General features: G+C 50.4%; 1 protein-coding gene across 11 annotated transcripts in view; it reads left to right on the forward strand.

The window, feature by feature from the left end:
• ARHGEF11 (Rho guanine nucleotide exchange factor 11) overlaps positions 1-16,753 on the forward strand; it is a 108,832-nt gene that overhangs the window by 79,078 nt on the left and 13,001 nt on the right. For 6 of the 11 annotated variants that reach the window (XM_043453263.1, XM_043453260.1, XM_043453204.1 and 3 more), the window contains 11 exons: positions 1,375-1,449; positions 1,633-1,734; positions 2,814-2,912; positions 4,086-4,128; positions 5,218-5,314; positions 5,450-5,572; positions 8,275-8,298; positions 9,312-9,456; positions 9,766-9,865; positions 10,626-10,655; positions 13,607-13,733. In XM_043453263.1, coding sequence (XP_043309198.1) covers positions 1,375-1,449; positions 1,633-1,734; positions 2,814-2,912; positions 4,086-4,128; positions 5,218-5,314; positions 5,450-5,572; positions 8,275-8,298; positions 9,312-9,456; positions 9,766-9,865; positions 10,626-10,655; positions 13,607-13,733 — 965 coding nt within the window. The remainder of the gene's footprint in view (positions 1-1,374; positions 1,450-1,632; positions 1,735-2,813; positions 2,913-4,085; positions 4,129-5,217; positions 5,315-5,449; positions 5,573-8,274; positions 8,299-9,311; positions 9,457-9,765; positions 9,866-10,625; positions 10,656-13,606; positions 13,734-16,753) is intronic. The other 5 variants (XM_043453213.1, XM_043453270.1, XM_043453274.1 and 2 more) reach the window with 3 other exon arrangements.

Raw genomic sequence — 16,753 nt, forward strand, 5'->3', positions numbered from 1 at the left:
GACAGAGGAGCCTGGCGGGCTGTGGTCCATAGGGTCGCAAAGAGTCGGACACGACTGAAACAACTCAGCATGCATGCACACATGATAAACATTCTGCTTTTGCAATCAGAAAAACTGTAAGGTTTGTAAAGACTTAAAAAAAATAAATCCTTCCCCCAAACACGCAAAAAACTACTGCTTTTAGATTTCACTAGAGAGCCAAGTAGAGCCAGAAGCGGTCATCCAACACCCCCTGGTCACCCCCTGGACCTCAGGGGAGTGAGTGTCGGGGAGAGGAGAATACTCAGGGTGTGTCTGAGGAATACAGGTCCAGCACATGAGGCCTGAGTCTGCACCTTCAAACATGCCGTTATAATTGGGTGCTAGACTCTGATCTCTAGGTGTATCCTGAGTCTCTCGTGTTCTATACTCAGTCCTTCTGAGCGCAGAGTCTGTAAATACCCAGGAGGACAAAAATGAGTGAGGAGTATTGGAGAGAAACTGTCAGGAGAAGTCCCTCAAGCAGGTGGAATAGGAAGGTATCTTAGACCTGAGAAAAAGGAGGCGTGAGAATTGCCTACTCTAGACGGGTTCCAGAACACAGCCCTCGCTGGGGAATCACTGAATATGAGGGAGAATAAACTGAGTGGAAAGTATAGTTGGGAGGAGAGTTTGAGAGCTGAAGTCACCTTTGGGAGAAAGCCTAAGTGAAGCGTGTGAGAAGTGTGCACAGTATGAAACCTCTCATAGACCTAATTGGTAGTGTAAGGGGGAGGCTAGAAAACCCATGCTGAGAAGCTTGCAATTTAGACAGGCTGTGGGGGTTTACCACAGATTATTGAACCGGCCGGGGAAATGATGGCAATGGTGTTGGAAAAGGATCAGCTGCATCCCCTTTCACTCAGGGAGGCGGAGAGGGACCACAGGGCTCTCCTCCGGCAGAGGCGGCAGGCATCCGGTAACTGTGGAGGAGCACATAGAAGGCGCTGGGTTTGGAGGCTGTGTGTTTGGGGTGGGGGGGCGCTGCTGAGGAGAACAGCAAAGCCCCCAGCCCACCGGTCCAGCGGGAGCACCAGATTCTTACTTTGCAGGCTGACACTCCCTCCTCAGATCTTTCACAAACAGGAAGTGAGCACTTTCTCTCACTTCCCATCTTCATACGTCATGTGACCAGGCTGCTCTGAGTCTGCCCTGCCCCACCCAGGAGCAGTTGCCTGCCTGCAAGTGAAAATCACTGATTCTGCCCTCTGAGGTTTGGGGGGGGTTGGTGAGGTGCCAGTGTGGAGCATGTGGCTCTCCTTGTCAGCGCTGTGCTGGCCCTGAGCAGACTCCACCGCAGAGGCCAGATTCCTGTCCTCGGCCCTCTCACGCCTGCAACTTGACTCTCTCCCCCAGGGTGCAGATCAGAGCCCAAAGCCTTTAATTATTGGCCCAGAGGAAGATTATGACCCGGGTTATTTCAACAACGAGGTAACAGTTTCCTGATTTTTCTCCTTTCGTCATTCTCTGTCATACCCGCTGCTCTGGACTGGCACCAGCCGGGAGGGAGCATCGGGGAGGGAGCACGCTCACCAGGCGGGGACCCCGGGGCTGAGCTGGCGCAGGCGGTGCCCTCCCTCTGCCCCCAGCCCTGCCCGTGCTTCTGCCTTCCAGAGCGACATCATATTCCAGGACTTTGAGAAACTTAAGTCACGGCCAGCCCACCTGGGGGTTTTTCTACGGTACATCTTCTCTCAGGCGGACCCCAGTCCCCTGGTAAGTTGCAGGTGTCTGTCTCAGGTGAATACCTGCTTGTGCTTGGCCTCTGGCCCTGTGCTCTAGATATGGTCAGTCAGGTCCGCGGACATGATCAGGCATCACGAAAACAGACAAAATAGAAAAGAAGGTGCAACCTAGGTGAAACGGATTCTTGCTGCTGGCTGTATCGATAGCACACGGGGGAGGAGGAAGGGCTAGACTAAGAAAGCTGTCATTCTGAATCTGCTTGGATGGTCTTTCTGGGTTTTTGGAATGAAGGTGGATACAGATGAATCGTGAGGGGTTTAAAGAGCAGCCCTTGTAAATACACAGTGTTGCCGTAAGAAAGCTTGGCATTCAGGCAAGGTGATAAAATGTCCTCAGTCTGAAGGTGATGACAAAGAGGATCGATCATGAAAGGTGGAGAGATCAGGGTTCCCGGTGACAGTGCTTTGAGCCAGCAGCCTTCCCAGTTTCTGTCATTCTGCTCAGGTGCTCATAAAGGAAGGGAGAGGAAGGAGAGAGACTGCTGTCGTGTTCTCCAGAATAAGCTTCTTGCCCTTGGCATGCACTGCTGTCTTTCCTTTCCGGGGCTATCTCTGTTAGAAGCCAGAGTCAGCATCTGTCTGCTCAGCAGGTGTTCCGTGAACACCCATGTGTATGTCCCAAGCGCTGGTATCTCAGGAGCATTCCTGAATGAAGATGAGGTGCAACACAAAGAGAAACACAGGCCCTTAAAAACAACAGATGAACAAGTACGAGACAGAATGTCACGTGTGGAGAGGAGTCAGAATTGGGGAGTGATCGTGTTGGCCGGAGGGGGGGAGGCGGTGCGTGTGCATACCAAGGACTGGGGTTGATCAACCACAGGTTTCTGAAACACTTTCAGCCAGGGCTTCTCAACCTCATCACCACTGACCTTTTGGGGTGCTGGGGTGTGCATGCAGGATCTTAGCTGCATCACTGTACTCCACCCAATAGATGCCAGTATCAGATGTAACAGTCAAAAATGCCACCAGACATTACTAGGTGTCTCCTGGAGGGCAAAAAGACTCCGGGTTGAGAATCACCACTCTAACCCATTTTCTCTCTCCTAGCTTTTTTACTTGTGTGCAGAAGTTTATCAGCAAACAAACCCCAAGGATTCCCGAAGCTTGGGAAAAGACATCTGGAATATTTTCCTAGAGAAAAATGCGGTAAGGCAGTCATAAATTGGATTACAGTTTTACTATATTGTTTCGAACCCTCAGAGGCAGAGGGAAGACTAAGCAAAACATTCAGGCCAAATTTAGACAGGTTCTTAAAGAGGATTCCTGGGTTCTCCTAGCTCTGGTCTCTAAAGTTTGATCGCCTCTTGTACCTCTTTTGTTCCACATCTGGCAAGATAGAACACACACTGCCTCTCTCTGAAATGTTTAGAGGAGACAAGAACTTGCACTGTGTCCTAATTGATCTCCTCTGGATCAGTGCCCTGGTTTCCTTCAACTCTCCTTGCCTTGCTCATCCCTGGGATGAAGACATCAGATGATAGAAATCAGTGAGCCAAGAGGCGAGCCCAGATTTCTGAAGCTCAGCCTGACTTTCTCTTACTACCCAAAGGCAGGGTTCAGAGGGAGGGGACCCCAGAGTGTCTGGGGCGGATGAGCACTCTGCCTCTGGACATAGCTCCCAAGGATGTGTCGGGGTTACCTGGTGGCAGTACCCTGGCCTGCAGAGGGTAGTTCCCATCTTGGACTTTCTAATCTGATCAACTAAAGTAATTCCAAAATGACTTTGTTCATCTGGCAGTAAGCTACTAGGACTAATGAGATTGGGAAATAAACTGTTTTTCCTCAAGATTTTTATTTTTGTCCCCTTCAGCGGGTTTTGAGTAAGGAGGTTAGAGCTGCCAGTTGTTCTCTGTTGGTTGTTAGGGAACCGCCTGAGGATAGAGTTGTCAGGCCTGGTAGAGCAGAGGCAGGCAGCGTGCTCATGGGAAGACTTGGTAACAGAGGCCAGCTCTCCTTTGGGAGTGAAAGAAACGGGGGACTGTCAGATCACCTCATAAAGAGTTCTCCGTCGCGGCTAAACTAGTCCCAGGTCACTTTCTCGGACCTTTCCATTCCACGCACCCTGATGTCCCTGAGATAAGAGTGGGAACTTTCAGGTGCCACCCTCAGACTATGGCCCTAGCTTGCCTTGCCACCTTGGAGTCCACTTCTCGAATCGCTAACCTGGAATTCAGTGGGCGGGAGGGGAGTGGAGGGCGTGGTCGTGCAGGGAGGGTGGGGCGCAGGTGATGTTCCGGGGCCCCCCGCCCCCGCATGGCACCTCCCCGCCCCACTCAGGTGTGTGTGGACCTCACCACTTCTGCCCCCTCCTTCTTTCAGCCTCTGAGAGTGAAGGTCCCAGAAATGTTACAGGCAGAAATTGGTAAGTTGGCTCCTTGGTCAGTTCGTGTCCTTTTGGGTCCGTCTTGTGCCCCCTCAGGATGGGGGGCGGGGAAAGGAGGGGACACACACAGTCCCTGCCTTGGGCAGCTGTTCTCAGATAGGGGGAAATAGGGACAGTTCCTCCTCACAGTAGTCCGTGGACAAGCGCAAATAGAGGACACACCCTGCCTGGGAACTTGTCATGGGGAGTCACGGCTTGATCAGGAGACCAAGGTCTTTTCTCCCAGCCTTCCACGTGACCTCTCTGGGCCTCAGTTGGCTCAACTGTTCCAAGAGGAAATTGGATTACTAGACCTGGTCACTCATCAGGATCCCTTGGGGAATTCTTTCTTAAAAACACAGAAACCAGGGCCTCACTCCACCCCACCTGCAGAGTCAGAGTCTCTGGAGTGTTTTTGTTCTTTTGTTTTGCTGTGTTTGAGTTCCTTCAGTAACACAGTGAGGAGCCAGTGCATGGGGTGGTTGCTCTGCTCCCTCCTCACTCAAGTCTGAGTAGAAGAGCTGAGGGATACCTGTGGTGAGGATGTCAGTCTGAGAGGCGAATCCCAGGAGCTTTCTAGAGGGTAGGAGTTGGAAGCTGCCCTCGAAAAGAGGCACTTTTCAGGCCCGGATGACAGGAACCTTGTGGGCACAGGCAGAGGGCAGATGTAGGGACAGGAAAGGCACTGTCCAGTCTCTGGTGCCGAGTTGGGGCATCCTTGCCTTTTTCATCTTTGCTAGCTGGGCCTGGGGCCATGGGGGAAGACTGAGCCTCTTAGAGGTTTGCGCTAGATGTCAGAGCACAGCGTCTGGACACATCCAGAGAGGAGCTTTAATGTTTCCCCACTTAATGAGTGTGGAACACCCTGAAAATGCTTTTGTCCTTGAGGCTTGGACATCAGGATTCCAGTCCTGAGTTGAGGAGAGACCTGGTAGGTCCAGGCCTCACTTGCCATAGTTAACAGGGGGACAGACACCAGCTTGCCCTCAGGACCACAGGGAGCTAAGAGACTTGGAGGTCCTGAGCCAATGTAACCTCATCCTCCCCAACACTCGCTCCCCTTGCCGTCTTCCCTCTGCCCCATCACAGACCTGCGCCTGCGAAGCAGTGAGGACGTGCGTGCGGCTCTCTGTGAGGCTCAGGAGGCGGCCATGCCGGAGATCCAGGAGCAGATCCACGACTACAGGTGTCCGGCGCCCACCCTCCTGCTCCCTCCCTGGCCCCCGCCCCTTTTCTTTCCCCTGATGTGTGTATGCGCCTCACTCCCTGTCCAGTGTTGGACGTTGGTATACATTTGTTTCTCTCTCTCTGTCTGGCTCAGAACAAAGCGCACCCTGGGGCTAGGCAGCCTGTACGGTGAAAACGACCTGCTGGAGCTGGATGGGGACCCTCTCCGTGAGCGCCAGGTGGCCGAGAAGCAGCTGGCTGCCCTAGGAGACATCCTGTGAGTCTCAGCACACTCCCACCCCAAGACACGCTGCACAGATTGATGTGGTTCATGGGTCTGTTTCCCAGCCTCTCCCCCTCTTCCACTTCTTGCCTGACCCGTCTTCCCCTGGAAGATGGGGAGAGTCCCACACTCCTGCTTCATGTCCCAGGCTGGGGCTCCTGACAGTAATCCAGTGGTCGTGACAAACCACAGGCTCCAGGAACGCAGGGAGCTTTCTGCTCCCTTTGGAGCCTCTCCCTGACAGTTCTCCCTTCTTGCTCAACGGTCATATCTGGCGCTGAGTGTGAGAGCTAAGCTGTGATTCTCCAGGGGATGAAGTTCCTTCAGGAGGCAGATGGCTCATGGGAAATTGAACCATTCTTAACTGAGTACACCAGAGTACTGAGCTAACTGAACTTAGGCACTTCTGGAACACCTGCTGTGGTTGTCTCTTTCCAGTCCTGTTTTCTGAACATGTCCCAGGCTCCTGGAATGACTTTGTGAGGACGTTCCCAGGCGTAGACATAGATTTTCACCCCGCTACTGCTTCTCCAGTCAGTAGCTGTGTGGCTTGTTTTGTTTTGGTCACACCACGGGCATGCAGGGTCTTCATTCCTGGATCAGAGATCTCACCTGTGGCCCCTGCAGTGGAAGTGCTGAATCTTAACAACTGGACCGTCAGGGAATTCTGAGTAGTTGTATGGCCTTGATCAAGCCATTTCATCTACCTTGAAAGTGAAAGTTCTAGTCATTCAGTTGAGTCCTACTCTTTGAGACTCCATGCACTGTAGCCCTCCAGGATCCGTGTCCATGGGTATTCTCCAGGCAAGAATACCAGAGTGGGTAGCCATGCCCTTCTCCAGGGGATCTTCCCAACCCAGGGATCAAACCTCAGTCTCCTGCATTGCAGACAGATTCCTTACCATCTGAGCCACCAGGTCTCATCTCAAATGACAAAAGTTGGGCTAGATGATCTCTGCTGATAATTCAGTTCAGCAAATATTCATGGAGTCCCCACTGGTGCTAAGCACTGTTCTAGGCTCCTGGGATACGTTAGTAAACAAACAGCAGTGCTTCTGGAGCTATGCTATTGTGGGAAGATAATGCAGTGTCTAATAAATAAGTAAACTGTACCTAGTGCAGGCTGAGGGAGGTCAGGAGCACCTAAGCCAGTGGGTTACGATTTCAAATAAAGCCTTATCCAGAAGTTACATTTAGGCGACTGAAGAGAAGGGGGACATCATCCTTGGAAACGTCTTGGGGGACGAGCATCCCAGGCAGAGGGAACAGCCAGGGCATGTTTGGGGAACAGGAGGAGGTGAGTGTGACCAGAGCAGATTGAGAAACTCAGTGCTGACGTCAGAGGTAACTGGAGGTGCAGCCTCGCAGAGCCTGGGAACTGTTGTATCTCCTCTGGTTTTTCTCTCCGTGAACAAGGAGCCACTGGAGTTGAGACTCGAGTGTGGGTGGAGGGTGGTGGGAGAGCATGGTGGGGTTCCAAACAGGGAAGTCAGTTACCGTAGCTCACACAGTAGGGCTCAGGCCAGAGCCTTGGTGCTGGAGGCTGTAGAAAGAGGTCAGCTCCAAGTATGTTTTGACAGTAGAACCAACAGGAGAAATTTCCTAGAAAATGATGCATAGCATGTGAGAGAAAGAAAAACCAGGGACGACTCCATAGTTCTTACCTAAACGACTAAAAGGACAAACGTGTCATCAGTCGAGTTAGGGACAGCTGTATGGGGGACAGTTTAGTGGTAGAAAGTTGGGGGCTCAGTTTTGCAAGTGTCAGAAATCTCACGTCTTTTTAGGCATCAGACTGGAGATTTGAATAGGCAGCTGAGTGTACGAACCTGGCATTTGACACGAGGTCCGGGTTGGAGATGAGACTAGATGAAGTCCCACGGGGCGGGCATAGTCTGAAAACTACCCTATGACCCTCAGCCTGAATCTTTCTGGGCCTTAGTTTCCCTAACAACAGCCAGATGATGGTTGTCACCCCAATGACACAGGGGTGGAGGCAAAACATAGCCCAGCCTGTTCTGAGATCGTCGGCACCACAGAATTGTATGAAATTATTACTGACAGCACAGGTACCCTACTTACAGTGGCTTCTATTTAAAAGAACTAAGCCTTTGCCTCATTAAATGGATATATAATACTGACTCATGGGTTATTTTGAGTATAAATATTATACATGTAAATAGCTTAGAATAGTGCCTGGCCCATAGTGAGCACGCAGATACTAGTTGCTGTTGTCATTTATCTCTTTTAAATGGGTTCCTGTGAATCAAGTTTCAAGGTATTATCTCTGCTCCCTCACTTTCTTTCCTTTTGCCTCAGTGCCAGCCCAGCCCTTCTCATTTAGTCCTAGGTGGACACAGAGAGAAGCCTCTTCCTCCATAATAGCTGCAGAGGCTGAAACAGACACCAAGCAAGAGGCTGTATTTGCCACAGTCCCCCTTCCTTTTAGCCAGAAGGATACCATCATCGTCACTCTGCTAACTGAGTCCCTCAGAGGAGTGAGAACCCCCGCCTCCTGAGCCCTAGGCTGGCTCCAGAGCTGAGAACAGGGGTCTGAGTCTGACCTTTCACCACCCTGCTCCCCTCCCAGACACCCTCCCTTCCTCTAGGAAAGGACTTACCCTCCTCCCGTCTTGCACAGGCGGATGAGCCTCTGCCTTTGCGGTCTGAGTCATTTGTTCTCTCTTTTGTTCCAGGTCCAAATATGAGGAAGACAGGAGGTGAGTGAGTCTGTATGGTTTCAAGGTGGAAGGAGTGGGGCCGAGCTACTGGGCGGTGCGTCTCTGCCAAGCACAGGGGACTCCCTAGCGTCAGAGCTTAGTTCCCACGTGTCTGTGTAACATAACACAGGGGGGTCACACGGTCCAGGCCTGACTGCCGGGAACGTAGGACTACTCCTCAGTGTGAGGACACCAGGCTGCCATCACGCCCATTCCTGGCCTCCTCTTTTCCGCCCACATCAGCCCTGGCTCTGCCTCCCCACTTCTTTCTCATAAACCGCCGAGAGAGGGAGCGGTGACAGGATCAGCCTGAGTTAGCAGTACCTACAGAGAGGAGCTGGGATACAACACACTTACTCCGCCGACACTTTTTTTCCCTTGCAGCCTTTGTTTCTCGGCAGCCAGTGTTAGAATGAGTGTGCATTCCTTGAGCATACACACACTTCATAAGGTAGAGAAGATGGGGATAGAAGTCTGTTTCAGAGAGGAGGAAAGCCAGGGCTCAAGCATTTGCTTCATTGAATCCACAAAGTGGATAATCTCTCCAGTGCATTGAGAGACAAGTACATTATTTTTAAACACGGAAGTCTGGACAGTTTCATTTCTGGCAGTTGGAAGCAACTTGACAGATCCTTTCTATCCTTTCCTCCTTGTACTTGGGGTGGGTGGTGGCAAAGGCCGTTTACCAGACTTGCCGGGGCCAGGTGGCTTTTCTTCCCATCCCTCTGCCATCCCAGCCCCGAGTATGTGCCTGAGGACCTCAGCTGTGGGCTTCCACCGTCCTCCAGGCATGCCTGTGGCTTATTTGCTTTTGTTTTGATGAACTGATGCGTCCTTCCACTTGCCCACTCTCCCTTGGTCAGGAAGAGTTCTGCATAGGAAAAGAATTCTGACTTCTTCTGGGAGTCATGCAAGTCAAAACACCACCACCACCCCACCCTCACACACACCCTGCCTGCAGAGTCCCAGCCCTTCCACCTGCTTCCGATTCACCGCCTGTTCCTCTCTTACAGTGGCCCCATGGGCTTCGCCCTCAATACCTACATGAGCCATGCGGGCATCCGTCTTCGAGAAACACGACCCCTCAACACGGCTGAAAAGGCCCAGTCTGCTCCTGACAAAGACAAGTGGCTACCCTTCTTCCCAAAAACCAAGAAGGTGACAGAGCTCCCCCAGACATGAGCATCTCTCGGCAAGATCCCTGCACTGAAGCAGCCGGGAGAGCCCTCTCCGGTTGCCTGGCTCGTCCTGCTGCCTTTGGACACAGAGTCATTGAGAATCACCAGACTAGATCTCTCTCTCCCTCCCTCCAGTCCCTGGCCAGAAGTAAATGTGCTAGTTAGGGTACAAGCATGAGTCCTCCACCAGCTGCTTGTTTAGAGCCAATCTTAAGGGAAGTGGCCAGGTGATCAGTGACCCAGTCTGGCTCCCAAGGCCTTCTACAAACCCTAGTGTTTCTTGTCTCAGCAGAGCAGCAATTCCAAGAAAGACAAGGATGCCTTGGAGGACAAGAAGCGAAACCCCATTCTCAAGTACATCGGGAAGCCCAAAACCTCTTCCCAGAGCAGTGAGTATTCGGGGAGCAAAGCCTTGGGCAGGGGCCTCTGGCCCTTCAAGGCCAGTACATTGGCAGGGGGCCTTCCTGTGCTTCTGGGAGCCAGAGGCCCGAACTCCAAGGTCAGCTTCCTCTCAGCGCTCCTGCCTCCTTGCCACACCCAGCACGGGCTCCTGAGGTGCAGGGAACTGCTTCAGAGCCACGGAGGTCGTGCCAGTGCCTGGGTCTAGGAGCTCAGAGATACCGAGCAGCCATGCAGAGGAGTATCCCCCACTCCCCTTGGAAAGCTGCCCTGTTGACAGTCAGGGCCTCCTTCATCTTCACCCATGGACTTGTCTGTCCTCCTGAGGGCCTGTGTGTTGGGAGCAATTATAGGCCCTTGATGGAGAGTTTCAATGACTGTTAAGCTGAACTGAGTGAAAAGGGGGCAGGTTGGGGACCTAGAGGCTCCCCTCATGCCATCAGAAACCCAGACCTCCATGGGTTTCCCAGCTGTGTGTCGTTTGTTTGGACGTTGCCGCTGGCGCTCCCAGTTATTATCTTAAGATCCCCATGTTAGTCTTGGAAATCTGGAAAGGACCGTGGTGCAGGCCTCCTGCCTTTCCTGAAATCGCTGCCTGAGGGAGGCGGGGAGGAGGGGACTCTCCTGGATCAGTCCTGATTTTTGCCACTACCTTTCATTTTCCCAGCTTGATGTAATTTTTATTTTGACTCTTGAAACATTAATTTGATTTTTCATGGTTTGCTTTTGTTTTTGTTTGTTTTCTTTTAGCATTTTATATTCCCTTGTCCCCTGTGGAAGGTAAAAGGACCATTTTATTTGGGTTTTCCCTTTCATTAGCATTGAGTTCACATTTTCCAAGTCCTATCTGCCCTCCCCCCTCCTTCATCTCCCATTTTGCCCATCCTTCCTCCCTTTCCTCCCTCCATTGCTCTCATGTGCCCCTCCATGCTGCTGAAGCTCCCCTGGGCACAGGAGTCTACTGCCCGATGCAGGGTGGGAGGGGCCGGGCCGCTGCCCCCCAGGCACAGCTCCTCCTCGGGGTGCTGGCAGAAGCCAGCTTCTAGGGCCTCCGAGATGTTCCACGACCCAAGGCCTTTCTCGTTCTGTCCCTTCTGTGTGGATGCAGCTGCAAAGTCCAGGACTCTGTAAATGAGGGAAACTCTCACACACTGAAATGTCCTGCACAAGCTCCTCAGGTCTTTGTTTTCAACTGATGTAATAAAATCCTCATTTTTTTAATGCTACGTGGGGTTTTTTGTTTGTTTGCTTTTTAGCTAATGATGGGTCTTCAGCAGGTTGGCCTTGAGGTATTTTAATTTGTCATCTCCTTTGCTTAAGCCCTTCTGGGCAGCACTTGCATCTCTTCTAACTCTTAAAACCTTGCCAGTGTCACTGCAGCATTTAAAAAGAATGACCTTAATGTGTGTATATTGGAGGACCTAATATCTTCTAAAATCTGTGTATTTTTAAAAATAAATACATTTATAATTGGCATTAACCCAAAGAAACTTAGAACCTGGAGCTGTACAGGTTCCTTTCCCATCCGTGAAGTCCACATGCTTAGAATTAATTAAGTGATTAATATTTTCTAGGTTCTATAGTAAATCAGAGGGGGAGAGAGCAGTGAGATGCAATCAGAAGTTTTAATAAATTGCTATAATTCACTTTATATAAATAAATGACAATTTAAAATAATGATTTTCAAAGTTATTTTTAAAGTTAAATCCCTAGCCTTGTTACGTTTTTAAACAATAAAAATAAAGAATTATTGGGACGGGGGAGGGGGGAGTCTGTAAAACAATGGAAAAAATGAAAGAATGGCCTTGAAACCCAGACTTTTATTTCTTAGCACGTACTTCCTCCCATCCACCCTCCTTGAGGTGGGCATGAGGTAAGCATCATGCCTAAGACCTGCCCCAGCTGCTTGCTTTGAGTCAGCCTGGGAGGGGCCAGGAACACCCAGGGCAGAGTTGCTGATCCCAGCAGCAGGATAAGGATGCTGGGTATTCACCATCTCTTTGAGTTAGATCTTCCTATTGTCATCTCATGATTTGATTTGATGTTCTCAAGTTCCCAGGACATCAGACAAATCTGTATGCGCATCTAAAACCAAACACCCACCAAAGCTAGAAAACCTCATTTACTGAGAACCTTGCCATTTATGATCACCAGCTATTAGCTTGGTTTATTAGTTAACGTATCCGATTGTTAGTGACATATAATTCACTTTTACTTTGTTTCATTGTTATTCAGAGAATGGAGGAAGGAGAGCAAAGGCTGCTGGTAAAAACTTTGCTCTTTTCAAAAATGCATTCCTTTCTATGTGTTTTTTCCCCTGTTACTCTGGGTTATTCAGTTATACCAAATCTCAGGGCCACACCTGTTCCTTGTCTGGGGTGTAAGCTAGGGTGTAACTATATCCCCAGAACTGGGCCTTTTCCAAGTGGCCCAGGGGAGGGGGAACAATGGGCTCTGCCCAGAGTTGCTGTGTTCTAGGACATTCCCAGGCTTCTGCATCATCCTCCAGCCAGGGATGCTCCGGGCTGTGGCTGCAAAGCTGCCCCTGGCTCCTGCAGTTGCCCCAGGGCCCAGATGCACGTTCAGTCTGGGACAGGCAGCTCTGACTCTAATCTCCAAAATGAGAGTGACGGTAACAGCCTCGGCTCCTACCACATATACACAGCCACCTATTTTGCAGTTTTAGAAAAGCATTACCTGTATAAAGGATGTGGAATGGTGAGCTTTGAAGAGCCCAGTTAAATGTTTTTCTGTTTCTTCTGGCTTGGAAATTTTCTTATGAATCTCAGGTTTAGATTCACAGGGAGATTTATAAATTTGTCTATGTTGATGGCAGAGTCTCTGGTTAGTACAGATAGGATCGGGGTCTGGCACCCAGGGATATTTGTCTTGCCTTCTGCATCCCACTTATCCTTTCTGTTGGTCCAGGCAGAGTAGCATCTTTAACCCATCTCTTGTTCTGACAGCCTGGACCTGGAGCTTAGCTAATCCTCTTTGAAGATGGGAACCACTGAGCCCCCAGCCTGAGCTTGCTTCTCCCGGGTCTCCATGTGGTATCGCCTATGCCTTTTTACTCTTACCTGCCCTCTCTACTTGGAACAGAGACAGCTCTCTTTTGTCTTAGCTTTGAATGCCAGAGAGTGACATCTGTCCTTCTAAGACCCACTCCCCACCCACCACTTGTAATGAGGTGTCTGATTCTTTAATGATGGAGATGAAGAGGCAGGGGTGGAGGCAGAAAGAACAGGAAGGCAAGTCAAGGAAGAACAGAATAGTGAACTCTAAAAGTAGTATAAATTTGAAAAGTATTTGGTATAATTTGGCAACCTGGCCAAATTACAGGTAGATAACGTTTTTGGTCTTCCTGGCTATTTTTCAAGCTTTATATGGCTCTTGGGAGAAACCTAGAAACCTAGGAACGATCCTTAAGCATGAGAGTCATTGTAATAAAGAATGTGTGAACCAAAAGAAATATCCAGCGCAAATGTATTTCCAAAGCCACTCATTTTGCACCTGAAGAAAGAGTAGCCCCAGAAAGGTGGGGGGACTGTGCATGCTACACCCCACAGTGGAAGAGCCAGAGCTCGAACCCTGTCTCCTGGCCCTCGGCCCCAGGCTGTTCTCACCCATGCTTATTCATCACTGTCTTCTGGGCTCAAGGGGAGCGAGGGCCCTGAGGAGTCGTCCCTGAACCGAAAGCAGAGTATCTTTCATTATCCTTCTGTTTCCAGTCAAACCCGGCAACGTGAGGAACATCATTCAGCACTTTGAGAACAACCAGCAGTACGATGCCCCGGAACCTGGGACGCAGCGCCTCTCAACAGGAAGCTTTCCCGAGGACCTGCTGGAGAGCAACAGGTAACAGTGGCTGGATGGGGCCTGCTGGCTGCCCAGAGAGGGGAGCGCTGGCAGGGTCGGAGCAGGGCTCGGTGCCTGCTACTTCACCCCCCACTATATTGTAAGGCTCCTGCTGTAGCGCTCTCTCCCTCTCCCCCAACCTTCCTGCCTGGGTGTCTTCAGAAGAAGACGTACTGTGTGCTGGTGGTCAGGTAAGCAGGCGAGAGAGCGGGGCCCCTGACCTTCCAGCAGGAATCATGTGCCTTTATAATTCCTTCGGATTCACTCCCTGGCCACTCAGCGGCCTCCACACTAAGAATGAGCTAGATTGTGTTATAAAGCAACTAGTCAGGAAACCCTAAATGACAACAGCTAGAGAAGAGTCCAGGTTGGGGGTAGGGGGTGGAGGGGGCTGGTGAAGGGAAATCTTGGAAAATAAGGAAGTTGGGTTAAGACAATCTTTGGTGCCCATGAAGAAGAGAGCTAAAGATGAGGTTCTGTTGGGTGCTATAAAAGCAGATAGCATAATGGGCATCAGATGTCCACCTCACCAAAGAGATACAAAGGCCATTGATTCAAAATGAACTGTTCTTCTAGAAGAACAAGGGGAGCGGAGGCTGTGGTACTGCGCACGTTCTCCATCTTTGGCCGGGTTCTAAGCAGAACCCTTCTCTGGCATTGACACGTACTCTTGCACTTGCTCTTGACTATGACGTGACAACCATCAAGTTAGGGCTCACATTCTACAGCCAGCACTTAAAGTAAAAACTGCCTGTAGTCAGAAACATCCTTGCACCTTCCTTAAGTCACACCTGAGATATAATAAATGTGGTCTGTGTGTACAAAACTAGTTCTTGTGTACACTGCTGAGCTGGACTATACACAGGCCCAAAGGCATGAGTCAGCCTGCACAATCAAACCATTCATTTTACCCCTGAAATAACTAGTTATCAGAATTCCTGCTTGTGTACAGGGTTACTCTGTTCTGTTTATACTAAACCTTTATAAGCTTAATATATGTTAAAAGGTTTTGCCATAGTGAGAGTTAACAAAGATTTAGGCAAGATAAAGGTTAGATTTGTGCGGGGATCAGAGGCTGAGATCTCCTGGAGAAAGAATCGGCAACCCCCTCCAGTATTCCTCCCTGGGGAAGTTGCCTGGACAGAGGGGCCTGGCGGGCTACAGTCCATGGGGTTGCAAAGAGTTGGACAGAACTTAGCAACTAAACAACAAAACAACAACAGAGGTTGAGTTCTAATATTATTGAGTAAATTAATACAAACTATATGATTGCTGAGGTAGGTGTGATCTTATAGATGTATCAAATATACAATTATAAGATATATTGTCAGCACTTTGAGGAAATATTTGAGACCATTTGTAAACGTATTCTTAAAGTTGTTAGGTAAATTTGCCCTGAGACATTCGTGAGGATCCTAAATCCACTGTTAGCAGAAGCGTTTGGATTTGATGATTATAAATCACCGACAGTCTTGGAAGAAATGACATCGGCAGCATAGTGTGACAGAGGTTTTTGTAGAAACTAACAGGTATAAGAAGCCCCCAATTCTAGACAGCAGTAACCTAGGAACTTTTGGCTGGAGAAGGGTTGCATGCCTCCCTTCTTCATGGGATCATTACTCACTTCTGGGTACTTGAAAGAAGCCCCAGGAACCTCATTGCACAAGGTTTGATGCGATGCTAAAGTGACCCATTGTGGGGCACCGGTGCAAGTGTTTTGAGGTAATCTGTGTTGGAATTGTTCTGACAGGCTTCAGGGAGTGAGTTCAGTAGGGGATCAGCTGACAGTATGGGTTCTAACCCTGCAGACAAACCCTTGGGACCCAGAGGGGAGCAGCATTTGGATCCTTTGGCAGTTCAGAGACTGATGAATGGAGACCAAGCCATTTGGCGGCTCCTCTGCAGCAGTCTGCTATGCTATAAGAGCTCTCCAGACTCCCCAGGCCTTCTGTGGTCCTAGATGCAGAGCAGGAAATAGATTAGCAGTAATGTCAGCAGAGAACCAGCCCAGCAGGGCCATGGGGGGACGCACCATCCTGGGGCAGCTAGGGGTCAGAGATGCCAGCTGTCACAGGGCTGATGCCCTGCAGGACTTAAAAAAGAGCAGCACCCGGTCGTCAGCATCTCAAGCCCCACAAACCGTCAGCGGCCAAGAATGGCAGGCCAGGGAGCATGCCCATCAGTAAGCATGCCCCTGAAGTACCCTTCCAAGCTGCTCTGCTCTGAGGGGACTGGAGGCCTAGAAAGGATGCTCTCAGGATAAGAACAGAAGAAATCCACAATCCACATCACAGCTGGAGGGGTGGGAATTCAGATAGACTTTTCTGACAGGCAGTATGAAGAATGCTGAAGAGTATGTGCAGGGGGTGCTTGTACTTCCCTCTTAGAAGATCTTGTAAAAGGAGAGCTCCGCCTCGAGCAGAGTCCACGGTGGGCACCGACCCGTTCCAGAGCAGAGGGCCAGGTGGGCCGGCCAGGAGATGGCGGGGTCAGGGAGGGTAGGACCTCGTGGTTCCTAGTGATAGACTTTGGTGTCCACAGCAGCCTGATGGGGACTCGGGGTCTTTGGCATCCAGGCACCCCACAAGTCTGATTTTATTAAGTCCTGGATTTTAGCTTCCTCTTGGGATCCCTTTCTGAACAGTCAGGAGGAAGATGAAGGCTTCCCTGGTGGCTCAGTGGTAAAGTATCTGCCTGCCAGTGCGAGACACGGGTTCGATCCCTGGTCTGGGAAGATTGTACATGCCGCGGAGCAGCTAAGCCCGCCGGCCACCACTGTTGAGCCTGCGTCCTAGAGCCTGGGAACCACAGGTACTGAGCCCAAGTCTGAAGCTTCTGAGGCTTGCATGCCCTAGAGCCCGTGCTCTTCAAGAGAAGCCACCACAATAAGAAGCCCACGCACATCGCAACTAGAGAAAAGCCCGCATAGTAATGGAGACCCAGCACCGCCAAAAAATAAATAGATAAAATTTTTTTAAAAAGAGGAAGATGAGAGGCTCTGTCCATCAAGCCAAGCTGGG

This window comes from Cervus canadensis, chromosome 2 (genome assembly GCF_019320065.1).
Source record: "Cervus canadensis isolate Bull #8, Minnesota chromosome 2, ASM1932006v1, whole genome shotgun sequence".
In the NCBI taxonomy this organism is placed as follows: domain Eukaryota; kingdom Metazoa; phylum Chordata; class Mammalia; order Artiodactyla; family Cervidae; genus Cervus; species Cervus canadensis.